The sequence below is a fragment of the Carcharodon carcharias genome, chromosome 2 (genome assembly GCF_017639515.1).
Source record: "Carcharodon carcharias isolate sCarCar2 chromosome 2, sCarCar2.pri, whole genome shotgun sequence".
In the NCBI taxonomy this organism is placed as follows: Eukaryota; Metazoa; Chordata; class Chondrichthyes; order Lamniformes; family Lamnidae; genus Carcharodon; species Carcharodon carcharias.
In genome coordinates, this window is record NC_054468.1 from 124,342,280 (window position 1) to 124,369,040 (window position 26,761).

Here is a 26,761-nt window from a genome sequence, read left to right on the forward strand (position 1 = left end):
CTATCACTGGCCCTCTATCCAGCTCTACTTGTCCCACCCACCCCTTAAACCAGCTTATATTTCACCCCTTTCCTATTTTTCCTTAGTTCTGTTGAAGGGTCATGAGGACTCAAAACGTTAACTGTGCTCTCCCCCGCTGATGCTGCCAGACCTGCTGAGTTTTTCCAGGTATTTCTGTTTGTGTTTTTGTCTCCGGGGCAGGGCCGGCCTGAGGGGGCGTGGCTTCCTGTCCGCGTGCTGGGAATGTTGAATGTTGCCGCTGGAGGGCGGCACGTACCGTCCAGGACAGTTCCGTCGTGGGGCAAGGGTGTTTACAATATTAACCAATCAGGAGCGCCGTTACATCCAACCGTTCAATTCAAACCAATTAGGATTGCGTTTACCCCATGCGCACCTTAAACGTGACCAATCAGGTGGTGCGAGGGCAGGCAGGTCACGCAGACATTGTGGTGTGTGCGCGAGTTTGAAAGGCCGCGGCCTGAGACCGAGACTGGGGCCGTGCTCGTGCTGCTTTCGCCATGTTCTCGCCGCGGACTCCTGCCGGGGCCAAGCGGCCCCTGACGGGCTGCCTTGGGTCGCCGCTGAGCCGGAGCGGCGGCGGCGGCGGCGCCTTCACGATGCAGGGGCGGCGCAGTGTGTCGGCCGGCGGGACGGGCGTTTTGTCCCCGGCCTGGCGGTCTAGCTTCTGCAGCCGGTAAGTGTTGTTGCTGCAGCTGGAAATAGGGGAGGGAGGGGGGGGGGAAAGTTGCTTTGGATCAGCGCTTGTCAAATCCCCAGCCGGTGAAATTATTTAGGAAGTGGTGGTGATGGTTAAACTGGAGCACAGGAAGATCCCACAAGCGGCAGTGAGAGAGTCTGATCATCTGTTTTATTGATTTAGGTGCAGGGGTGGCACTGACACCCCCCCCACCCCCCCCCCCAACATTGCTTGGTCTCCAGCCTCTGGTGTGGTGCAGGTTACATTTGCAGAGATTTTTGCAAACAGGTGGCAGATCGAATTCGATGTAAGAGGCTATTGAGCCCAGATAGTGAGGTAATCCATTAAAGTAAAATCAAAATACTACAGATGCTGGAAATCTGAAAGGAAAACTGGATATGCTGGAAAATCTCAGCAGGTCTGGCAGCATCTGTGGAGAGAGCGGAAACAGCCCATGTGACTCTCCTTCAGAGCTGAAGAGAGGTAGAAATGTCGTGGGTTTTAGGCTGTTGAAGAGAGGGAAGAGGCATTGTCATCCTCAAGAAGAGAACCACATTCCTGTGAATGATGGGGGTTTTGTCCATTTGACCTTGGCCTGTAGATGGCCCTGATGGCTTCAATAAAAGCTTTGCATGTCATAACAGTTAGTATGCTGTTGGATCTCTTCCTACTGCATGTCCTTTTCTGGATTTCTCTTTGGGTATCAGCCTTAAGCTGTTGGAATGCTGCCTTGACTTTTGACCTTGGGTTGTTCTACCATGCAATGAAGACTGCTCATTTATGTCCCAGGTGGTGACATATTTAAGCATAATTTTCGTTGAATCAATCCTGGTGAAGATGATGCTTGAACTCAATGGTCTGGACACAGGATAATAGTTCAGCTGATTTTATTTGATCCCAATGTTCTGGAAATGAGTTGGATGTTTGAAGATTTTCCAGATTGCTTTGGAGATGCACTTGGAATTCCTTTCTTCAGTCAGGTTGCTTTAGGGCTGAATCATTGATCATCATCTTGTTGGGCTTTTGCATCCTGCGATGTCTTGGTGCTAAGTGGATGTTCATCACCAATTGAGCAAAACGACGAACTGTCCAGCAGGCATCAGTCCCCTGCATAGAATGAGTGATACAGATATTACTTGGATCTTTGACTCGAATAATGACATAATCCAGGAGATGCCAATGCTTTGATCTTGGATGCCTCTGTGTGGCTCTGTATTTGTCCTCCTTAGTTGGAAGAGGGTGTTATACTGAGGCTATGCTGAGCACACTTTGTCAGCAGGTGTTGTCAACAAACATTATTTGCATTGGCTTTTCCCACCCTGTTTTTTCCCATTCATTCCTCTCCAGGCGTCGGAGTCACTGCCAACCCTGGCATTCAAGTCCACCAGAAGGATAATTTTCTTTTGGGATGACAGTGAGGCCTTCAAGGTCAGAATAGAACTTTTCCTTCACATCAGAGTTGAGGGTCAGGGTACGAGCACTGATAATGGTGGCATATTGGTTATGGTTGAAATGTAGGTGAAGCATCATGAGCCTTTCATTTATACAGTTGAAGAATTCTGGCATTGTATCCAAGATCCTATTCCAGATGGCAACACCAGCTCCATGGACGTGAGGGTCTTTGTCAGCCTTTCCTTTCCATTAGAAGAGAGATCCCCCATACTTGGCCCTTCAGCTGCCCCTCCCAAGCAAGGGGGTATCTCACTGAGGTCGTTTGTGTCAATTTAGAGTTTTGGTAGTTCACATGATACAGTTGCAGTTCTTTCTGGACAGTCATGCTCGATTATCCATAAATGTTATAACATTGTAAAATTTTATTATTCTTTTCATGAAATGGTGATGCTACAGGGTGTGGTTCCCTGGCCAGGAGAAAGTGAAACAGCTTATTTTTAGGACACCTTTTCTAGCCCCCTCTTCATTTGAGGTGAGCGGATGATACCCTGAGGAGGCCAGCTTATTCACAGGTGCTACTGTCCAACGATGTCTCTGTCCCAACACAGGTGTCTGACAATCTCCACGCACTTGTTGCCTGCAGATTCTTGACTGTGGGCTTCAAGGTTGCAAAAATAAATTAGGTACAGAAGTAGGCCACTCTGCCCCTCTAACCTGCTGCACCATTCAATAAGATCATGGCAGATCTGACTGTAACTTCCTGCCTACCCCCAATAACCTTTCACCCCCTTGTTAATCAAGAATCTACCTAGCTATGACTTAAAAATATTCAAAGTGTCTCCTTCGACATCCTTTTGAGGAAGAGTTCCAAAGATGCGCCACCCTCAAAATTTCTCCTCATCTGTTTTAAATGGCTGACCCCTTAAACAGTGACCTCTACTTCTAGATTCTCCCACAAAAGGAAACATCTTTGCCAATTCCACCCTGTCAAGACCCTCAGGATCTTAAAAGGTTTCAATCAAGTCGTTTCTTACTCTTCTAAATTCCAGTGGATACAAGCCTAACCGGTCCAACCTTTAGGTTCACAGCCCTGTCCTCGTTGCCAGTTCTCAATCACCCCAGACCTTGGTACACAGACCCTGGTAGGAGCTTCAATTTGTTTAACATGGAGACATTGTGTGGACAGTACCCCAAACTTGACAGGTTGGTGGTCAGTGTTGTGACATTTTGAGTCACCATAACTGGGAGTATCTTGCTGCTGCAGCTTTCCTCGCCTTCACAGATGGCGAGACACAGCCTTTCTTCAGTTCTGCAGTTGAGGATTTTTTTTGAATCATACTTTGTCTGTCCTCACCCCCAACCCTGGCATCTTTGCCACCATGGGTGACCCTACCAGGCTTCGCTCAAAGGATTGATCATTGAATGACACAAACCACCCCACCATGCCAAGATTCATGGAGGGAGTTTCTCAATCGTGTTCTCTAGTTCCAGTTTAGATATATTGGCTGTTCATAATTAATGGTAAATTTCCTATAATCCCTCTGCCAACATTGCAAATTATTTTTAGAATTTGAATAATCTTCTCTTAGCTGGTCCTATAAATGAGATTTAGCTTTCTTCCTCACTCCGTAGTGCATGATCTCTCTCACCCTTCTGCAACTCTGATGTTGCCTCAGCTCTTTTTATATTGCAGTGAGAAATACACAGATGCTGTTCATTATTGGAATCATCTGAAGTTTACCATAAAGAAACTAGACTTTCTGGGGTTACAAATTTCTTGGACTCAATGAATTTGGAAAGGAAATATTCAGTTTAGAAAAGGTTCTCCAGTCTGGTGTATATTGTGTCTGGCAGATTTGTTAAACCGGAACAGTCAACATATTTTTGACCGAGTACAGTGATTAGTTTTGTGATTTTTAAATATATTCATTGTTGTGAGCTTTGACTGGAATTATTTTCTTCTCAAGTCCAACCCCAACCAGAGGAGCACAGTATCAAACAGTTGGTGAGACCCTCAACTATGAAATCAGGAATTTTGGATCTTCTCTTCCTGTTAAGGTTATGGAGGCTATAACCCTAGCTGAAGGTAACTTTCTGTTTTACTAAACAACTAAATGGTGTATAAATCATTGACTTGTTGCCACGTGTTAGGGCAGTTCAGAACTTTTGCATTAAGTGCATTATTTCCAATGTGTCTGCTCATTGAGGCAGTAAACTCCATCTCTGCTCCAACCTTTAAAGTAAAAGAAGTTCAACTTGGCTTTGTTTGTTGCCTTTCAAACTTTTAAGGGACAGAGTACTTTATATTGCATTACTGCACTATTCTATAGGTAATTGCACCTGCATTGTTGCTATGTCTTTATCACTTTAGTGTTTCACACTTTAGAATTGCTCGGCAAAGGCAGTCGAGGCACAGACACAATTCATTACAGGATCCTTTAAATGACATGCAGTTATCAATCTTCATCCCTGATACTAAAGTAGTATCACAAGTCTGACTCTATACTGCACATTCTACATTGTCAGCTTTTAGTACAACCAGAATCAATGGGTAATCGAGTAGCACAGATCAGTGCAGGTACCACAGGAATAATGGAGCCTCTTAGGGATGCTTCAATGTCATGGAAATGGTCAGTACAGTGTTTGTCCAATGGAAACCACTGACATGCCTACAGTGATACTGGTTTACGCACATGCATTAATTTAGTAGAAAATGGGTTACATACGATACTGGTAAATGTGCTGCACAAGTGGATATTTACTTAACAAACACATCTACCATTCAGTGACTAAGGAAGTGAAGGAGCCGCAACATTCTAAAAACACTGGCGTAATCTGCTTTTCATTTTATCAACCAATGCATGGAGGTTCAAGTTCTCATGCATATATCATGTGAATGAATATTGTGATCTTGTGGTGTCTTTTAGTCAATTTCTCTTTACTAAAATATTTACTGCCCTTGGTGCTACCATGGTTGACAGGACCATTTCCCACAGCTGCTGTCACCCCTTCCCTCCCCTCACAGAGCCACAATAGGGTTCCCTTTGCCATCTTCCTCCCCACCAGCCTCTGTATTCAATGAATTATCCTCTCTCGTTTCCATCACTTGCAATGTGATGGCATCGCCAAATATATCTTCCCCTCCCCTTTTAAGCATTCCAAATGGACCTTCCCCTGCAATATCCTGTTCCAATCCTCAGTCACCCTGTAGAAGCACAGGAGATACAACACCTGCCCTTTTATCACTTCCCATCTCACTCAAAGGCCCCAACTACGCGTTTCATGTGTACTCCTTTCAATTTAGCATACCTTATTCACTACACTCAATACTGCCTGCACTGGTGAGATAAAACACCAACTGGGCGTGCTTTGCTGAACACCTCCGCTCAATCTATAAGCATGGCCCCAAGCTTCCTGTCATCTCCCATTGCAATTCTCCACCTCACTCCTACCCTGACTTTGCTGTCATTGGCCTGCTAGTGTTCTAATGAACCTCAGTGAAAGCTCGTGGAACACCAATTCATCGTTCAACTTGGCTGTTTACAGCCTTTTAGACTCAACATTGAGTTCAGCAATTTCAGATCAAGACCTCTGTACCTAATGTTTTTGTTTCCTCTCGTTTCCTTGTACTCTGTTTCCAAATGGCAACTATTCAAGATCCTGCCATTCCCACCTTCTCTAGACGACACTTTTTTTTGTTCTTTGTTCCATTACCACTTCATTTGGCAAGGTTACCTCTCCTGCCGTCCATCCTATCTCCCTTTTGTTGTTATTCCCACCCTTTACTTTTCATAACTTATTACATTTTTAACTTTTCCCAGTTCTGATGAAAGATCACAGACCTGAAACGTTAATTATGTTTATTTGTCCACAGATGCTGCCTGATCTCCTGAGTATTTCCAACACTTTCAGTTTTTATTTTGCGTTTCCAGAATCTGCAGTAGTTTGCTTTTGTCTTATTAGCCACATCTGGATTCCCGATTTAAGCACATGTGGCTAGTAACCAAGGTTGAACGACACTAGTGTTGCATGTGGCTACTGATTAAAAGTCTTAACAAGAACATGCATTTATATAGTGCCTTTAATGTAAAACATTGCAAAACAATTTATGAACATTATCAAACAAAATTTGATACTGGGCCACATGAGATATTGGAATGGGTGCCCAATTAAGGTGGTCAAAAAGGTTTTAAGGACGGAAGAGATCTTTGAATTCCCTGTTCCAATTGGATATCTTGAGCAAATCCTTTTTAGGATAAACTGCAATTAGGTGAGGGTGATATCTATTTTCTAATCCACTGAATAGCATTATCGCCAAATTTTGCAGCGTGTACGGTGAGGACTCACTGATTTATTGAAAGTATCTTGAAAACATCTTATGATTTTGTGCATAATAAAAACAAAATGCTGGAAAAGCTCAGCAGATTCAGCAGCATCTGTGGCGAGAGAAACCAGTGTATGACTCTTCAGAGCTGAAGAGAAGTAGAAACGTGATGGATTTTATACAGTTTAATGGGATGGAGAAGGTGGAACAAAATAGAAGGTCAAGGATAGGTGGGAGCTCAGGAGAGATTGACAAAGATGTCATGGACACAAGACAAAGGGAGTGTTAATGCTAGTGTTAAAGACTAAAAACGGTACTGATAGTGGCATAAAGGTAAGATAGCAGAAGCTGGTAATAACAGAACAAGGGTCAGTGCTCTGAAAGCACAACATAGAAACAAGTGACAGATGACCCTAGGATTTTGTACTCTGTCTCATTCTATATCATGGTAACTCCATATTGCACTGTACTTCCACAATCCTGCTTCTGGTGCTAATGTTAGTCAGAGGGTGTAATTAATGTCTCAACTTTTAATTAGGCAGTTTTCATTACAACTTGGACATGGGACATTATAAACATAATGACAGAATGCATAACTTTAACATGAAGAGTGAATTATACGTGTGCCTTGGACCCGTTCGTTATTCTCTGTCCTGTAGACCCTGCATCACTTGGTTCTGAGTGGCCTTGATCCTTGAGTGCAAGTAAAGAGCTTATTGTGATGAAAAGGCAATGCTGTGTTTATGACATGTTTCTTTTAAAAATGCCCCAAATCATTCCAAAGATAGGTCGAAGGAACTCCAGTGCTGAGTATGGGGCAAAGAGTTTAGGAGGATGACCAAAAGTTTGGTCAAAAAGTTGGATTTTCAGGAGGTTCTTGGGAAGAGAGGTACTACTCTGATTATTGCAATGGATGTATTTGCGTGACTATCTGAAATGAAGTTAAAATTCTGTTCTTTATTGATCCTTTTTATTTTCACAGATGAGCCATTGAGTGTTAAAATAAGTGAAAATGGTTGGGCGTGGTTAGTTTGTGGTGAAAAACTGATTGTTTGGAAGATTGGCCAGATGCCCATTGCTAAGGTAACAAGCATTCACACTTCATGTTTCAATACGTTGCTGATTGCTGCTGCGTGACAGTTAAGTTTCATTGGGTACCTTTCCTTTGAGTTAGAAGGTTGTGGGTTCAAGTATCTCTCCAGGACTTGAGCGCAGAAATCAATTTGACACTACAGTGCTGTATAGTCAGAGGTGCCATCTTTCAGATGAGACGTTAAAACGAGGCCCCATCTGCTCCCACGGGTGGATGTAAAGATCCCATGGCACTATCGCGAAGAAAAACAGGAGTTATCCCCAGTGTACTGGCTAGTGTTTATCCCTCAGTCAACATCACGAGCCGATCATCTGGTCATTATCCTGTTTGTGGGATCTTGCTGTGCACAAATTGGCTGCTGCATTATTTCTTTACTGCAGTGACTACACTTCAGAAGCAGCTTATTGGTTGTAAAATGCTTTAGAAGGTCCTGAAATTATGAAAGGTGCTATATAAATGCAAGTCTGTTTTGTAATTGGTTTAAAGTTTTATTTTGCATCTTTAGAAATGCGGTTATTGTGACTCAGAGGTGTATGTGAAGCCAATTGTTTTTAGTATGTCAGAGAGCTATGTCCTCAACTGTCATACTGTAGCTATTTGGTTTGCAGCCATGAATCCCCATGAGTGCATTCCCCATCTTGAGCTCTCAGTATCCAGCACCCCATGCTAAGTGTGGATTAGCCAGAAGCGGAAAGAACACTTCCCCTGGGCTAAGGCACAAACACCTAACATGTTGGTATGAATGTTGCCATCTCTCACTCTGGGTGCTATTATCTGTTTGGAAGGAGATTGCCAATCTGGTGCCTGCTGCTGAATTATGTGTGATTTGGGCCGGGGCAAAGGATTTTAGTCTGCGCTGATAACATTCACATTGGTGAGCAGAGTAGTGACAGGAATTTGATCAGTGTGTGTTAGATTCAAATTGCGATTCCCAAATTGGGAGGGCTGTCTGCTGACCCAGACTGCTACCTCACCTTAAAACAATTGATAAAAAAATGTTAATGCGCAGTAAACACCGTCCTGTACAGTAACTGGGTAAATTCAGGCGAAAATTTCTATTTGAGTACTGCATCATGAGAACAGATAGGGCGAGACAAAGAAATGAGTCAAGTATCTTCTCGAGGGCAAAATTCTTGACTGAAGGAGTGCTTCCCTGCAATCTCAGAACTCTAAATCTAAACAAAGGAAAGTACGAAGCTGTGAGTTGGCTCAGATAAATTAGGGAACTTCATTAAAAGGTGGGTAGGCAATGGATAATATTTAAGGAACGAATGTATGCATTGAATTCATTTCTTGTGCAAAAACGCAACAGGAAAAGCAGCCCAACCATGGCTAACAAAAGAAATTAGAGTTATAATTCGATCCAAAGAGGGGTCATATAAAGTTGCTGGAAAAAGTAGCAAGCCTGAGGATTGGGAGCAGTTTAGAATTGAGCAAAGGTGGACCAAGAGATTGATTAGGAGAGGAAAAGTAGTGAGTAGCAAGAAACATAAAAGCGGACTGTAAAAACTTCAATAAGTTCATAATAAGAAAAAGATTAATGAAGGCAAATGTGGGTCCCTTGCAGTCTAAAACAGGAGAATTTATAACGGAGAACAAGGAAATGGCAGAGCAATTAAACAACTACTTTAGTTCTGTCTTCACGGAGGAAGACCGAAATGATTTCCCAGAAATGCTAGGGAACCAAGGGTCTAGTGAGAAGGAAGAATTGAAGGAAATTAGTATTACTGAAAAAAAGTGCTTAGAAATTAATGGGATTGAAACCCAATAAACCCTTACAGCTTGATAGTCTACATCCCAGGGTACTTAAGGAGATGGCCATGGAAATAGTGGATGAATTGGTTGTCATCTTCCAAAATTCTGTAGATTCTGGAACAGTCCCTGCAGATTGGAGGGTGGCAAATGTAACCCCACTTTTTTTTAAAAAAGTGGGGAGGGAGAAAACAGTGAATTGCAAACCAGTTAGCCTAACATCAGTAGTAGGGAAAATGCTCAAGTCTGTTATAAAGGGTGTGACAACAGGATACTTAGAAAAGATCCATGGAGTTAGATGTAGTCAACGTGGATTTACGAAAGGTAACTCATGTTTGACAAACCTACTGGAGTTTTTTTGAGGACATAACAAGCAGAATAGATAAGGGAGAATCGGTGGATGTGGTGTATTTGGATTTTCAGAAAGCTTTTGATAAAGTCCCATATAAGAGAGTGTGTAAAATCAAAGCACATGAGATTGGGGATAATATATTGGCATGGATTGAGAATTAGTTAGCAGACAGGAAACAGTAGCAATAAATGGGTCTTTTTCAGAGTGGCAGATGGTGATTAGTGGGGTACCGCAGAGATCAGTGTTTGGGCCCCAACTATTCACAATATATATCAATGATTTGGATGAGGGAACAAATGTAATATTTCCAAGTTTGCTGATGACTCAAAACTTGGTGGGAGTGTGAGTGGTGAGGACAGTGTTAAAATGATTTAGACAGGCTGAATGACTGGACAAATACATGGCAGATGCAGTATAAAATGTGTAAATATGAAGTTAGCCAATTCGGTAGGAAAAACAATGGCAGAGCATTAGATTGGGAAATGTTGATGTACAAAGGGACCTGAGTATCCTGGCACACCAGTCGCTGAAAACAAGCATGCAGGTGCAGCAAGCAGTTAAGAATGCAAATGGTTTGTTGGCCTTCATTGCAAGAGGACTTGATTACAGGAGAAAGGATGTCTTGCGGCAGCCATACATAGCTTGGTGAGACCACACATGGAGTATTGTGTGCAGTTTTGGTCTCTTTTTTAAATGTTTTACTCATTCATGGGATGTGGGCTTTGCTGGCCAGGCCAGCATTTATTGCCCATCCCTAGTTGCCCTTGAGAAGGTGGTGGTGAGCTGCCTTCTTGAACAACTGCAGTCCATGTGATATAGGTACACCCACAGTGCTGTTAGGAAGGGAGTTCCAGGATTTTGACCCAGTGACAGTGAAGGAACGGTGATCTATTTCCAAGTCAGGATGGTGAGTGCCTTGGAGGGGAACTTCCAGGTGGTGGTGTTCCCATCTGTCTGCTGCCCTTCCCCTTCTGGATGGTCATGGGTTTGGAAGGTGCTGTCTAAGGAGCCTTGGTGAATTCCTGCAGTGCATCTTGTTGATGGTACACACTGCTGCTACTGTGCACTGGTGGTGGAGAGAGTGAATGTTTGTGGGTGTACCAATCAAGCAGACTGCTTTGTCTTGGACAGTGTCAAGTTTTTTCAATGTTGTAGGAGCTGCACTAATCCAGGCAAGTGGGGAGTATTCCATCACATTCCTGACTTGTGCCTTGTGGACGGTAGGCAGGCTTTGGGGAGTCAGGAGGTGAGTTACTCGTCGCAGGATTTCTTACCTCTGACCTGCTCTTGTAGCCACAGTATTTATATGGCTAGTCCAGTTCAGTTTCTGGTCAATGGTGACCCCCAGGAAGTTGATAGTGGGGGATTCAGTGATGGTGTGAGCATCAAGGGTCCTTGCCTAAGAAAGGATGTACTTGCCATAGAGGGAATGCAGCGAACGTTTACCAGACTGATTCCTGGGATGGCAGGATTGTCATATGGGGAGAGATTGGGTCAACTGAGCCTCTTTTCACTGGCGTTTAGAAGAATTGGAGGGGATCACATTGAAACATAAATTCTGATAGGGTTGGACAAACTGGATGCAAGGATGATGTTTCCTCTAGCTGGGGGTGTCTAGAACAAGGGGTCATAGTCTCAAGATATGGGATAAGCCATTTAAGACTCAGATGAGCAGAAATGTCTTCACTCAGAAGGTGGTGAACCTGTGGAATTCTCTACAGCAGAAGGCTGTGGAAGCCAAGTCATGGAATGTATTTAAGAAGAAAACAGATTTCTGGACTCTAAAGGCGTCAGGGGTTATGGGGGGGAGAGTGGGAGTATGGCCTTGAGGAGAGGATCAGCCCTGATTTTATTGATTGGCAGAGCAGGCTTGAAGGGACAAATGACCTACTCTTATTTTCTATGTTTCTATAACTGCTGTGACATCCTTAAACCACCATGAGGCTGTCTAAAGTGTGGGTATTGTGGGTTAAGGAGCTTTAACAAAGGTGTGGAAAACAGAAGGAAACAAATGTTGGTCCAAGTTGGATATGTTGTGCTAAACAAATAGTTATGATTTTAAGATCGAATCAGAAAAATCTCCACATTTGTAGCTTGACATTTAATACCAAGAAAAAAGTTGGTGCCCACAACAGATTTCACTCAGCACATTTCTGGAAGTCTAGCTAAAGTTTTTTTATTTTCCTCCACAGCTTTCTGTGTGTAAAGAGTTGCAGTTGCCACCTTGTGATCTCCCATATGTTGCAGACCTGATCGCTTTATCTCATCCAAATGAACACAGTTCCTTACAGGTGAGCACTTGTGTGTGTTGACAGCAGCTGTATAGCCACCTGTGGATTTAGTGACATTGATTATGTGCACGAGTCCCAGAATAATGTTGCTACTTGCAGTGTAATCCCGAGAGAGTCCTCACAGAATCTACAATGTGCAAACTAGTCATTCTGTCCAGCTGGTCTACACTGGAGTTAATGATTAACTCAGACCTCCTCCCACTGTAATATCACTGCCCCCTGCGTCTGTTCCCCGTTATGTATGCTTCAGGCCTCTTACAAGCGTCAATGCTTTCTGCTTTGAACACTTCATGTGACAGTGCTCTCACCTGTGTAGAGAGATTCGTGTGTTGTCAGAGATGCTTTCTTTTGGTTAATGCATTCAGACTGAGGGCTGGTCTGCATGTTTGGATGAATGTAATTGATTCAAAGCATTTACTTTGTGTCCTGATCATTATCAAGAAATAGGCTAATTGGCGGTCCGACCACACCTGTTTGTGAGACTTCATTTGTTCACTTTGGATAAAAAAGCTGCTCCATTTACCTATATAGCTGTATGCTTTAACAATAATCAATTGAGTACTTCTGAAAAAAGAGACATGCTGGCGAAGCTTTTCGTCTTGTGTTCATCAGGATAGATTCGCAAGAGCAACAATTTATGCTGCATGACGAGATTGCTGATTGATTGGCAGGTGGACTCTGGTAGAGACGTTGCCATGGAGAATGCACTAGGGAACAGTTAACTGCCAAGCTATTTAAATTTAGGCAGGTTGACACTGGTCAAGGCATTGCGATGGGGATTGAACCACAGAATGGCTGTCCCCAAGCTTTTGTTTAGCTGAAAAAGGCACAATGCATGCACATGCTCCTTCTGTCTGCAAAGGACAGGGCCCTGTGTGTGAACATATGTAGCTTCTAGCATGCATAAGTGAGCCACACTGTGTGCCCAAAGAGCTCAAAACGTCATTAATGGTAATGGGTCCAGATTCGTATCCATTGGCTAAGTATGACCGGACAGCCTGGCTCAAAAGCCAGTTACAAAAGTGCTTGTTGGATTTGTGTAAGAGTGACAAGGTGCTGGGTGGTATATATGATAGGATTCATCCTCATAGCTTACTGCGCCCGCGTATGTATGTGCTGCCCAAGGCGCACGCAAGTGATGCCGCTGTACGCCCTTCCTCCTCTATAACTGACTGGTTCTGCACATCATGAATTGGCCAAATGGTTGGGCAAATTGCCTGAATAACTTTTCCACATGCACAATGAAGGATTCCTTCACTTCTGCGAAGACCATACAGGCTTTGTGTATCGATAGCAATGCTGTGTCCATGTGTTCATTTGACATTACTAACGTTTTCACCAGTGTACCACTCAAGGAAGCCATTGACGTTTGCACAGCTTCACTATATCATGAAGATCTAGATGCACTGCCAATGTCTGAATCTATATTCATTGAACTTATGAACTCAGCAACTCTTGCAGTTGAGTTCAGTTTAAAAACACACCTATGCCCAGTTAGATGGTGTTGTCATGGGATCCCACAAACATGTTCTCACAAACATCTTTGTTGGTTTCTACGAGAAATACGTCTTTGGAATAACACCTAACCTCCTACCCCTTGTATATTTCTGTTATGTAGATGATACATTTGCTATAATTAAATCTGTAGCTGCATATAAGAATTTCTTTATGCACCTTAAGGGGCTCCATCCTGTGCTCCAATTTACCTTTTGACATGGAGCAGTGAAATGAGCTCCCTTTCTTCAGCGTGCTAATTGAGAAATCTGCCAATGGGTTCTCTACTAGTGAGGTAGATGCAGGGAGCTGGATGCAGGGAGGATGTTTTCCTTGGTTGGGGAGTTTAGAACCAGGGGTCTCAGGATACGGGGCAGGCCATTTAGGACTGCTGAGGAAAGATTTCTTCATTCAAGGTGGTCAACCTGTGGAATTCTCTACCACAGAAGGCTGTGGAGGCCGGGTCACTGAGTATATTCAAGAAAGAAATTGTTAAATTTTTGGATATTAGGGGCATCAAGGGGTATGGAGAGAAAATGGGAATTTGGTGTTGAGATAGAGGATCAGCCATGATCATATTGAATGTTGGAGCAGGCTCAAAGGGCAGAATAGCCTACTGCTCCTAGTTTCTATGTCTACTACTGTAAGCCTACCTTCATTGGTCATTATACACGTTGGGGTTCCTACAGTTCCTGATCAGCAAACTTGTAAACAGGCCTGAGCCATTTGTTCGCCGTGCAAGCTTGATGCTAAAATCGGATACATCATATGAACATACATACGAACATGCGAAATAGGAGCAGAAGTTGGCCATTGCCCCCCCCACCAAACCCCCAAGCCTGCTTCGCCATTGATTAAGATCATGGCTGATCTATTTGTGTTTTGAATTCCACATTCCTATCTACCCTTGGTAACCTTTGACTTCCTTGCCTAACAATCTACCTACCTCCACCTTTAAAAATATTCAATCACCCCGCCTCCATTGCTTCCTGAGGCGCAGTGTTCCAAAGTTGCACAACCCTCAGAAAAAATGTCATCTCTCTGTCCTAAAGGGCAACCCCTAATTTTAAAACAGTGCCCCCTAGCCCTGGAGTCACCCACAAGAGGAAACATCCTTTCCATGTACACCTTGTCAGGACCGTTCAGAATCTTATATAGTCAATCTAGTCACTCCTCACTCTTCTAAACTCCGATGGAAACAAGCCTAATCTGTCCAACCTTTCCTCATAAGACAACCCATTCATTCCAGGTATCAGTCTAGTAAACAAAAACAAAAATGCTGGAAAAACCCAGCAGGTCTGACAGCATCTGTGGAAATAAAGACAGAGTTAATGTTTCGAGTCCGTATGACTTTTTAGTTCTGAAGAAGAGTCATATGGACTCGAAACGTTAACTGTCTTTCTCTCCACCGATGCTGTCAGACCTGCTGAGTTTTTTCCAGCATTTTTTGTTTTTGTTTCAGATTTCCAGCATCCGCAGTATTTTGCTATCAATCTAGTAAACCTCCTCTGCAAAGCAATATGGCGGGATAATGGCTACCTTGATTGAATCATTACTCACTATATATCACACAAACTTCTTAATGGGTCTAAGGCTGTCATGTTTGATTCTGAGAAGTGCCCAGTCTACCTTCGATTACCCTGGAAGGGTAAGGTATCTCAAACATTTGAGCAACAGGTCTTGCTTGCTGTTTCATGCTGCTACTATGCAGTAGCAACTCAAGTGATCTTCTCTACTAACATGATGCTGCCGTCAAGCTAAAAAGATGGTCTGCCTATAGCACACGTGAGTAATGTGGTAGATGAATTTCGGGGCCAGTGTGTTGCCAGGTACATCGGCCTTTTGTCCCAACAACTGGTGGATCGTATCAAACAGCATGTCCCTTCAGCTGCTCACAACAGGCAAAGTACTGACTGTGTCCAACCAGCCCGTGCTTGCAAAACTCAAAACATAGTGTTCAACATTAGATGTGATTCCACAATTGGACATGCTATTTTAGCATAAAGCTTGCACGGTGAACAAATGGCTCAGGTCTGTTTACGAAGTTGCTGATCAGGAACTGTAGGAACCCCAATGTGTGTAATGACCAGTTAAGGTAGGTTTATAGTAGTAGACATAGAAACTAGGAGCAGGAGTGGGCCATTCAGCCCTTCGAGCCTGCTCTGTCATTCAATAAGATCATGGCTGATCCTCCATCTCAACGCCATATTCCCACTAAACGATCCCAATTGTGCTAAGAATTACACTGACAACCAATTTAAGATTATCAGTTGGACTCGCAGTATAGCTCACATATGCATGCTAGAAGCCACATATATTCACACATAGGGTCTGTCCTTTGCACACAGAGCCAGTCCACATATTACATCTTTTTCAACTAATCTAAGCTTGGGGGACAGCCATTCCTTTGTTCACTTTCCCATGACAAATCAGAGTTGACCTGCTTGGTTTGAATTTAAACAATAGCTTGGCAGTTAACATTCCCCTGCTGCATTCTCCTTGGGGAGGTGATAGCGTAGTGGTATTGTCACTGGGCTATTAATTCAGAGACCCAGGGTAATTCTCTGGATTTGAATCCCACCACGGCAGATGGTGGAATTTGAATTCAGTAAACATCTGGAATTAAATGTCAGTTGTCGTAAAAACCCACCTGGTTCACGAAGGAAATCTGCTGTCCTTGCCTGGTCTGGGCTACATGTGACCAGACCCACAGCAATATGGTTGACTCTTAAATGGCCTGGCAAGACCCAACTTCATACTGTATAAAACCGCTACTAGACAGACCACCTGGCTTCAACCTAGGTATCGGATCCTGGAAAGTCCTCCTGACTAACATCTGGGGCTAGTGCCAAAATTGGGAGAGCTGTCTCACAGACTAGTCGAGCAACAACCTGACATAGTTATCCTCCTAGTCGTCCTGATAATGTCCCACACACCACTGGCAGGACAGACCCCGCAGAGGTGGCAGTTGGGAGGGAGTTGCCCTGGGATCAACTCTGGACCCCATGAAGTCTCGTGGTATCAGATCAAACATGGGAATTACCAAGTACTGCCTTCCCACAGCTGGTGAATCAGTGCTCCTCCATATTGAACACCACTGAGGACTTCAATGTCCATAGTCAAGAGTGGCTCGGTCGCACTACTCCTAACCGAGCTAGTTGAGTCCTAAAGGACGTAGCTGTTAGACTGGGTCTGTGGCAGGTGGTGAGGGAACCAACAAGGGGGAAAATCATCCTCACCAACCTGCCTGCCACAGGTGCATCTGTCCATGACAGTATCAGTAGGAGTGACCACTGCACAGTCGTTGTGGAGAAGAAGATCCGACTTCACACTGAGCATACCCTCCATCGTGTTGAGTGGCGCTGTGCTAAATGGGATAGATTTAGAATAGATCTAGCAACTCAAGATTGGGTATCCATGAGGCACTGTGGGCCATCAGCAGCAGAATTGTACTCGAACACAATCTGTAATCTCATCACAATCTCATGGTCTGGCATATCCCCCACTCTACCGTTACCATCAAGCTAGGGGATCAACCCTGCTTCAATGAAGAGTGCAGGAGGGCATACCAGGAGCAGCATCAGACATACCTAAAAATGAGGTGTCAACCTGGTGAAGCAAAAAAACAGGACTACTTGCATGCCAAACAGCATAAACAGCAAGTGATAGACCGAGCTAAGCAATCCCACAACCAACAGATCAGATCTAAGCTCTGCAGTCCTGCCACATCCAGTTGTGAAAGATGATGGACAGTTAAATCACTTGCTGGAGGAGGAGGAAGCTCCACAAATATTCCCATCCTCAATGGAGGAGCCCAGCACATCAGCGTAGCAAATGCTTCAGCCTTATGTTTTGCAATGTTCAGCCAGTAGTGCTGAGCGGATGATCCATCCTGGTCTCTTCCGGAGGTCCCCAGCATCACAGATGCCAGTCTTCAGCCAACTCAATTCACTCCATGTGGTATCAAGAAACAGCTGAAGGCACTGAATACTGCAAAGGCTATGGGCCTTGACAATATTCTGGCAATAGTACTGAAGACTTGTGCTCCAGAACTTTTTGCGCCCCTAGCCAAGCTGTTCCAGTACAGCTACAACACTGACATCTACCCGTCTATGTGGGAAATTGCCCAAGTATGTCCTGCACACAAAAAGCAGGATAAATCCAACCTGGCCAATTACTGCCCCGTCAGCCTACTCTCCATCATCAATAAAGGAATGGAAGGGGTCATTAACAGTGCTATCAGGTGGCACTTAGTCATTAATAACTTTCTCACTGATGCTCAGTTTGGGATCTGCCAGGGCCACTCAGCTCATGACCTCATTTCAGCTTTGGTTCAAACATGGACAAAAGAACTGAACTCCCGAGTTGAGGTGAGAATGACTGCCCTTTGACATCAAAGTCACATTTGACTGAGTGTGGCATCAAGGAGCCCTAGCATAACCGGAGTCATTGGGAATCAGGGGGAAAACTCTCCACTGGTTGGAATCATACTGAGCACAAAGGAAGATCGTTGTGGTTGTTGGAGGTCAGTAACCTCAGCTCCAGGACATCGCTGCAGGAGTTCCTCAAGGTGGTGTCCTGGGTCCAATCATCTTTAGCTGCTTCATCAATTACCTTCCTTCCATCATATGGTCAGAATTGGGGATGTTCGCTGATGATTGCACCATTCGTGACTCCTCCGATGGACTACATCGGTATGTCCGATTGTAGTAAGACCTGGACAATATCCAGGCTTGGGCCAATAAGTGACAATTAATATTTGCATCATACAAATGCCAGGCAAATACCATCTCCAACAAGAGAGAATCTAACCATTGCCCCCAGACGTTCAGTGGCACTACTATCACTGAATCCCCCACTATCAACAGCCTTGGGGTTACCATTGACCAGAAACTGAACTGGACTAGCCATATAAATACTGTGGCTATAAAAGCAGGTCAGAGGCTAAGAATTCTGCAATGAGTAACTCACCTCCTGACTCCCCAAAGCCTATCTACCATCTACAAGGCACAAGTCAAGAGTGTGATGGAATAATCCCCACTTGCCTGCATGAGTGCAGCTCCCACAACACTCAAGCTTGACACTATCCAGGACAAAGCAGCCCACTTGATTGGCACCACATCCACAAACATTCACTCCCTCCACCACTAATGCACAGTGGCAGCAGTGTGTACCATCTACAAGATGCACTGCAGGAATTCACCAAGGCTGCTTAGACAGCACCTTCCAAACTCATGACCACTACTATCTAGAAGGACAAGGGCAGCAGATAGATGGGAACACCACCACCTGGAAGTTCCCCTTCAAGTCACTCACCATCCTGACTTGGAAATATATCGCCATTCCTTCACTGTCACTGGGTCAGAATCGAGGAACTCCCTCCCTAATAGCATTGTGGGTGTACCTACACCACATGGACTGCAGCGGTTGAAGAAGGCAGCTCACCACCACCTTCCCAAGGGCAGCTAGGGATGGGTAATAAATACTGGCCCAGCCAGTGAAACGCACATCCCTTTGATGAATTTCTTTAAAAAAAAAATCCCTACTAATCGGAATCTACTTGCCAACCAGTCAGCACTTTGTTTTCATGTAGCATAAATTGTTGTCTTTACTATTGGTATTTTTGCAAATCTGTCGTGGCAAGACAAAAACCTTTGACAGCATATCTCTCTTTTTCAGCAATACTCATGTTCTCTTTGAGCAAATGACTACTACTAATTAAATTGATATGAGGCTGTAGGATGTGACAAATAAATGAAGTACAAGTTTTCTTTAGTTTAACTGAGCACATTTTATCTGTCTTTTGAGGATTCAGTCATTTATGATATTGCCATGCCCAAATTTTGATTTTCCCCACGTTATCAGACAATCGGATATAAAATGGTGTTCAGACTCCTGATGGTAATGCTTTTGATTTCAGTTGTGTTTTCTATATGTCAGAAACTCAAAGCTGCTGATTGACCAACTCAATTTCTGTGGTAATCTTATTAGATAAAACACCTTTCTGTAAATTATTATCCATGGATCAGCCCCTGCACTGATGCTTTGTACATAAGGTGAGGAGGGAAATTGTATAGAATTACATCAAGTCTCCAGGACAGAAAGACGATTCAGCCCTACTGATCTATGCAGGTGTTTATGCTCCATATGAGCCTCTTCTCACCCAGATTCTTCTAACCCAATCAACAAAGTCTTCTATTCCTTTCTCACTAGTTTCTTCTTAAAGACATCCATACACCTTGCCTTAAACAGTCCTTGTGATTGTAGCTCCCATGCTCTCAATGCCCTCTGAGTAGATAAGGAAGCAGGTGCTGATGTTGGTTTGGGGGGTGGGGGTTGATATTTGAGTAGGTTTAAAAAAAAAAAGCGCAGTTGATTTGGAAGTTAGTGTTCACTCTTTGAGGATAGATTCCTGACCAGCTGTGTCGTCTTAATCTTGAGTTTTGTTTGTTTTCAAAAAACATTGCAAAAGAAAATTTGAAAGTATGAGAGAGTGGATTGAAGCAGACTGAGGAGTCTAAAACTAGGGACAAAGCAATTTTACTTTAGAGTTGTTCTCTACAGCTACTTTAATAGTGGGCACATGAAATTTTGTAGCTTGTGTTTAGACTTTCTAAAACCGTTGCTATAAATAGCTCATAACTTGGTTTTGTTCATGGTGACCAGCGTAGCTTTTCATTTGTTCTTTGAGTTATGAAATCATTCTTGGCAGTGAAGTATATAAAATTAATCAATCACAAACTCAAATACATGAGAATATAGTTTCTTTTTGTTTCTCTCCTTTTTGTATGCATCAAGAATAAAGACAAAAGCATTTAGCTGTTAATCACTGAAAATGTTGTCATTTTTTTTTTCTAGTCTGTATCAGTAATGGCAGCTTCCAGACAGGGAGTGATATGTTACTGGCCCAGTCTGGCCCATGAGGAATCCTACACAGAAATCACTCTGGATTTTGGCAATGACTGGAAGTGTCTGACTGCTGTATTGGTGAGTCCCATTACTGGCAGCCCATTGAGCAAGGGGGTGAAGTGTGTTGGCTTGTGACCTATTGCCATGCAATTCCAGTCTTGCATTAGTTGCAACATACATTCTAAATTTGACTGATCAAGCAATTGGCATTTGGTCTTCTGTATTCCTGATTAGTCAAAGCTGTAACACAACATTGCTCCAGTACCATGATGAGATGTGCCAACTGTGGCTGCCTGGAATACAGAGGGCTCCTATTTTCCTCCCTATCTACAAATTATATTTGGTGGGGATGGATTTGAGGGCAGAGACTGACTGCAGAATGTAGATGAGCTGTTAATGTAGAGAAAACTATTTTGGCTGTGGTCAGAAAAGCATACTGAATACTGAGGATGCATTAAGATCTGAAATAAATACCATCTGTAACTCAAAATTAAACAAGGGAACTTTGGGATTGGCGTCTGGCCTTTGGTTATTTTGATGGAGTTATTTCACTTTGTGAAGTGCTGTCATGAACTAACTGAAGCTGTTTTTCAGGTTTCAGTACATGTGGCCCTTGAATCTTATTTGGTGTTGCACTAAATCTGTTAAATGGGTTTCAGTCAACCATTGTGTTTTTCTTTGTTTTAGGGAAGTGGATTTATTCTTGCTTCCCAGAAGAACCAATTGCTACGATTAACACCAGATGGTTCAGGCAAAGTGACTTTTCGCCCCGTACAACAGGGGCAGGGAATGCTATCAGGGCTGGGGCGCAGAGTCTCATCACTCTTTGGCATTTTGACACCAGTTGCTGATGTTGTGGTAAGACTTTACAACTGTTTGGGTCTATGTACAGCTGACTGATGGGTTCATTCTTCTCATGTTGAATATGTGATTATTTAAGTTGTTAACTAGGATCGTTAATACCTAGAAGGAAACCTACTCTTTTGTCATTACAAATTAAGGTGTAACTCATAAATTGTCACTGTTTGCTTTGATAAGAGCTGCGGACTAAAGTATATTGTTGGATTTTCTCAGCTGTGATAATCTTTTCATTTATGTGACAGCTGAGTTCTGTATTGTGGGATGAGGAAAATGAGTGTTTCTATACCCTGACTAATTCCAGTCTGAATAAATGGGAAGTGGATGAGACATCTGAGCGTCATATATTCAGCTGGGACTTGAACAGATCCATGAAAGATGATCTGGGGGATTCAATCTGGGTAAGATGTCTTAATCTGATTTATCGAGACTCTTTTGCATGCAGATTGTGTGGAGTTTAAGTGGTACGCCTGTATAGAGGGATGTGCCCTGATGAGATATCTCTGTTAAATTTCTTTTAACTGAGTGGATATAAATTTTGTGTTATCAGTCTTTTCGAAGTTTTATTGTGGGGTCCCTTTATTGTCTTATTTCCTATTTGTAGGAAATTTAATCCAAGTTCAAAGCTCTGGGAGCAGTGAAACTGAATGCAACTTCACAGTGCTGTGAAGTGGGGTGGGGTGGGGGGGGGTGTCGGTGGGATTTGTCCATCAGATCTGATTTGGGAGGAGGGGAATTAGTCTTTTGGGCTGTTGACTGCTGACTCACCAGCCGCAGGTAGTGACAGCAGACCAGGTAAAGGAAATATAACTGAAAGTTGAATTTCAGCTCACTGCTCCCCATCCACCCACCCCAGCCCCCAAAGAATTGAGGTGTTAACTTTGTGCTTTGGCCTTCCACTAAACCTAGGGAGATGATGAAAATTATGAAGTCGCTAAATCTGGAATCAATATGCAGTATCTGGATTTTCAGCTGAGCAAGTAAGTGGAATTCCTTTTCTCATTACTGCATTTACTTGGAGTGTTTCTGGTGAGATTGACTTAAATCCTTTCCTTGTCTAGCCCCTCAAAGTGTAAAAGAAGTGGCAGTGAGGTTGTTCTTAAAGCTTGGAATGAGAAAATTCAATCCAACAAGCCCTTCCCTGTACCGACCTGGTATAGTCTAATTGTCCACTTGATTAGTTTTGCCTCCTATGAAAGGCAAAGACCCAAACCTTCAATCTCCAAGAAGAATGGAATTTATCCTGAGTAGCTGTGGAGATTAAGCTGAAAATTCAGTTCTATGAGCATTACAGTTTATACTGTAACAAAAACAAAAATTGCTGAAAAAACTCAGCAGGCCTGACAGCATCTGTGGAGAGGAAGACAGGGTTAACGTTTCAAGTCCATATGACTTATGTTCTTTCTACAGTAGTCCAACTCTGCTGAGTTGTCTGCATTGGAAGGGGACACTGATCATATGTTTTTCTGTGAGCCTCAGTTGCTTATTATGGAGCCCAAAGGATGCTTGTAAAAGCTGTGGACTGATGCCAGATAAGATGGCCAATGGGTAATGTGTGAGGGAGAGAATGAAGAATGGAACTGTTGTGTACATCAAAGATGAGTATGTGAGCATGGGAGGCAAAATTGGAGGCAGTGCAGTGTAGAGTTACAGTGTGATGGATGGCAGTGAAACAAAGAGGAAAGCTTCAAGGGTGGAATGGAAGGCAGCAGAGTCGCGCTCTCTCGCCCATTACTCATTGAGGGAACGATGGAGGAGGATATGCTGGAATGGTTCAGCAAAGCTAGAAACATGAGAGCAAATTCCCTCGATCTTGGACCTGAAAGCCCACCATTTCTGTTTATTTGTTGTGTGGAGCACTGCAAGGTGGTTGGGGAAGACTATAAAGAGCTGGGAGTTGTTCCTGTTGATCTGGATGATGGATTAGACAACCTGGTGTGGTGGGGGGGATGATGGTAAATGCTAAATACACAGAAGTAATGAAGGAGGAATGCCAAATGATCCACATGGTGAAAATGCTGCCAATTCAGTTCAGCAGGTCCTTGAAGCTTATGATTGAGCTCACACCTTTGTGTCCTATTGGAACTCCTTTATTGATGGTATGATTCAGCTCAGTACCTCGGGTGGTCCTGTGGGATTGAGGATGACTTGCTTCCACTTCAGTTTGTTGGCTGCTAAGTCCAATGTGCGATCTGCAGGCTGCTACATGTAGGATGGTGGTGCTTGAAGTGTTGAGCTGAGTTGTTTGGTGGTTTGTGACTCTGATGTATCAATTTCACCTCTGCATGCTCCCAAGGATGTGTCTCCGGATGTCCGGTGCCATCCCAAATAAATGTTCCCCATTTTGGTTGGTTATAAGCCATGGGCTCCCATGAGTCTGTGGATATGTTTAGTCTCTTCAGGGATGTCTTCAAAAGTATCCCTAAAGTGTTTCCACTGTCTTCCTGGAAGTCTCCTGCCACAAGAGTTCTGAGCTCAGCACCACGTGATGTTCTCTTTCTGTGTGCAGTGTGGACTTTTCCCCCACTCATGCTTTCTCTTTCTGCTGTGCAGGTGGGGAACTTACATGTATTTATGCCCATGGGTTGTTCTCCCTTGTACTGCAAGGGGTGGGGGAGATATTCTACAGCCAGAGTTTTGACTTCAGTTGGGGATACTTTTATATGTTGAGGGCTGCAGTTTGATGCTATTGTTCTCCATGTTTCAAGGGAGTACTGTTTTAAAATGAACAGTGATGTTTATCCTTCAAATTGTTGAATCCTTGTTTTCCAGGGAGGGTCTGGTGATTTTGACAGCAGCCTGGAACCATGGAGATGCTCCATGCTTAATCTACTACGTTTTAACCACTCTGCAGGATAATGGCTATCACATATCTGATGAAATTAGAGTGGAGGTTACTGAATATTGTCCAGTGTATCAGGTAATACTTCGATACTGTGTTTGTTTTCACAGGTTTATTGTGGAACTTATACCACGGGAAGTAATTGAGATTTGCATAAATGCATTTTAAGGAGAAACCAGCTAAGTACATGAGGGGGAAAGGAATCAAAGGTACGGTTGGATTAAGTACAATGAGAGGAGGCTCATGTGGAGGACAAATGCTTGAATGGACCAGTGGAACGTATGGTTTGATCCTGTGCTGTGCATCCCGTGTAATTCTGTGTATTGGTTTTGGAGTTAGAATTTCCCCGTTAAAGGTGTTATAAAAGCAAGTCATTGGTTTAGACTGGGTGCATTTTTAGAAACTTAAGAAGATGTTTAGCCAATGGAAGTTTTTAGTTTGGCTATGTATCCTTGCAGTTTAGTTTTATGGCATGTAACTAATTAAAGCTTACTATTCTGTTTATCTAAAACCTAATAAAGTAGAACTTTTCACTTGTTCGACAATCTGTAGCATCCCTAACATGGATTTCCAAATAGTGCTGCAGTGGGGAGCATTGATGAGCTGGGAGCACTTGTGGGGCTACTTGTGGATATCTGAGAGTGGTGGGACTTGATGGGGATAGGAGAGGAAAGGTGGTCTAGGTGCAAGAGTATTGGGATAGGTGGTCTGGACGTTGGGGGAGAAGTACCCCGACTGAACACGCTGCCAGCCCAGGGGCTGCAATGTGGTGAGACTGAGTGGCAGCGTATGCATTTGTCAGAATACAGCAATATAAATTTTACGCAAAAATATCTTTCCCCACTTAATTTAACATTGGAGTTTCAAAATGGGCAGTAATGATTATAGCAACAAGATGGTTTTAAAAGTTGTATTTCAATACTCACCTACTGTTCCATTCCTGTCTTTTTGTTGCACTGTCTCTGCCAACTGAGAACACTGATCACATTTAAACAACTACATTTCAGCCAGGTGAGGAGCTGCCGTGCCAGCGATTTTTGATTCCAGATTACTCAAGCCCATCTGCATACCTCTACACATACGATATGGTGTTTGCCTGCTGCACGGGGACAGGACGAGCCAGTCTGCCCCAGGAGAAACTGATCCTGAATATGCCAGGTATAACTTCACAAGTGTTAATCATTGGCCTGTTGATAAATATGTTTTGGCATAGTGGTAGTAACTTTCTGCATTAATTAGAATCCTATAATAAATGGTTTCTTTATTTGAAATTGCTGAACATAGTTTCCCCTTGAAGCATTAAAAATGGTATTATTGAAGCGTTCACAGAGCAGTTCTCCCTGCCCTCTACTACCCAGGATGTGCATTGTCTTAAAGTATCATTAATTCACCACGTTTTCTACAGTAAAGAGCAGAAAGTTGTAAATATGAAAGCTAATGTAATGGTTTGTGTGTGGAGCTATAAATTTGAAGTTTAATTTGCATTTATTTTTCTGTTAATTGGTATCTGTTATATCTACAGAATCACCTGCAATGGCTTCTCTTACTCCCACACCATTACCTTTGGTGTTCCCCAAGGATCATTTAGCCACCTTTTAATTCTCATCTACTTGCTGTTCCTTGATGACACTATGCATAATCATGGCATCAGCTTCCATCTGTATGTTGATATTACCCAACTATACCTCTCCACTGCCTCTGTCAACCCCTCCTCTTGTCTCAAAATTGTTCGACTGATTGATTGTTTAATGTCCAGTATTGCACTAAATTATCAGAAATTTCCTCCAGTTGTATCTTAGGAAGACAGCAGCTATTTGGCTTTACTCCTCAACACTGACTGCATTCATCTCCCCCTCAACTTTGAGGCTGAACCAGACTGTAACCTTGGGGTCTCATATTTGACCCCTAGATAAGATTCTAACTACATATCAACACCATCGCTAACATCGCCTCTCTCCACCTCCGTGATATTGCCTAACTTTGCCCTTGCCTCATCTGTTGCTGAAACCCTAATAGACTTGATTTCTCCGATTCATTCCTGGACATTCTCCCACATTCTACCTTTGGGAAACTCGAAGTCTGCTACCAGTGCCCTAACTCGCACTGTTTCCCCCTCACCCATCATCCCTGTGTTCACTGCCTTATGTTGGCTCCTGGTTAAGTGATGTCTCGCTTTTTAAAGCTCTTGATTTCAAATCCCTCCATGATCTCTCCTCTCCCTATCCCTATAACCTCCTCTAGCTCTACAACATTCAGACATCTCTGCACCCTGCTAATTCATGCTTGGACATTCCCAATTTTAATGGCAGGACAGCTGGCATTGCTTTCAGCTGCCAGGGCCTAAAACTCTGGCATTCCCTCCCTTAATCTCTTTGCTTCTGTTCCTCCTTTTAAGATACTCCTTAAGACCTATCTCTTTGGTCCCCTTGTCCTCGTGTTGCCTTAGGAGGCTGAATGTCAAATCTTGTGCCATTACACTCTAGTAAAGCACCTCAGGATGTTTTATTATATTAAAGGCACCAAATAAATGCAAGTTGTTAATGTATCAGTTTGAGTGTTAATTGTTCAAGGCTGTCATTGATATTGCAGCTGATGGTATCCTGGGAGCTGGAAGTTTTGCTGGATTGCCTGTGCTCTTCTGCAGGAACAGCGGTTTGGTTGCTGCTCGTCCGAAGGAAAGTGCGTCAATGTTGCCTGAAAATATTGAAGATTCTCTGGCCTTGGCAGCATCTGAGACAGCGGAGCAGGTAAGGTTCA

The 26,761-nt window shown here is 43.3% G+C and overlaps 1 protein-coding gene across 1 annotated transcript in view; it reads left to right on the top strand.

Moving 5' to 3' along the window:
• The first annotated feature begins 439 nt into the window (after positions 1-439).
• nup133 (nucleoporin 133) overlaps positions 440-26,761 on the top strand; it is a 54,076-nt gene continuing 27,754 nt past the window's right edge. The window contains exons 1-11 of the mRNA XM_041204590.1: positions 440-694; positions 4,057-4,175; positions 7,396-7,496; positions 11,803-11,901; positions 20,254-20,382; positions 20,992-21,162; positions 21,408-21,563; positions 22,072-22,142; positions 23,935-24,082; positions 25,012-25,162; positions 26,594-26,751. Coding sequence (XP_041060524.1) covers positions 519-694; positions 4,057-4,175; positions 7,396-7,496; positions 11,803-11,901; positions 20,254-20,382; positions 20,992-21,162; positions 21,408-21,563; positions 22,072-22,142; positions 23,935-24,082; positions 25,012-25,162; positions 26,594-26,751 — 1,479 coding nt within the window. The 5' untranslated portion in view covers positions 440-518. The remainder of the gene's footprint in view (positions 695-4,056; positions 4,176-7,395; positions 7,497-11,802; positions 11,902-20,253; positions 20,383-20,991; positions 21,163-21,407; positions 21,564-22,071; positions 22,143-23,934; positions 24,083-25,011; positions 25,163-26,593; positions 26,752-26,761) is intronic.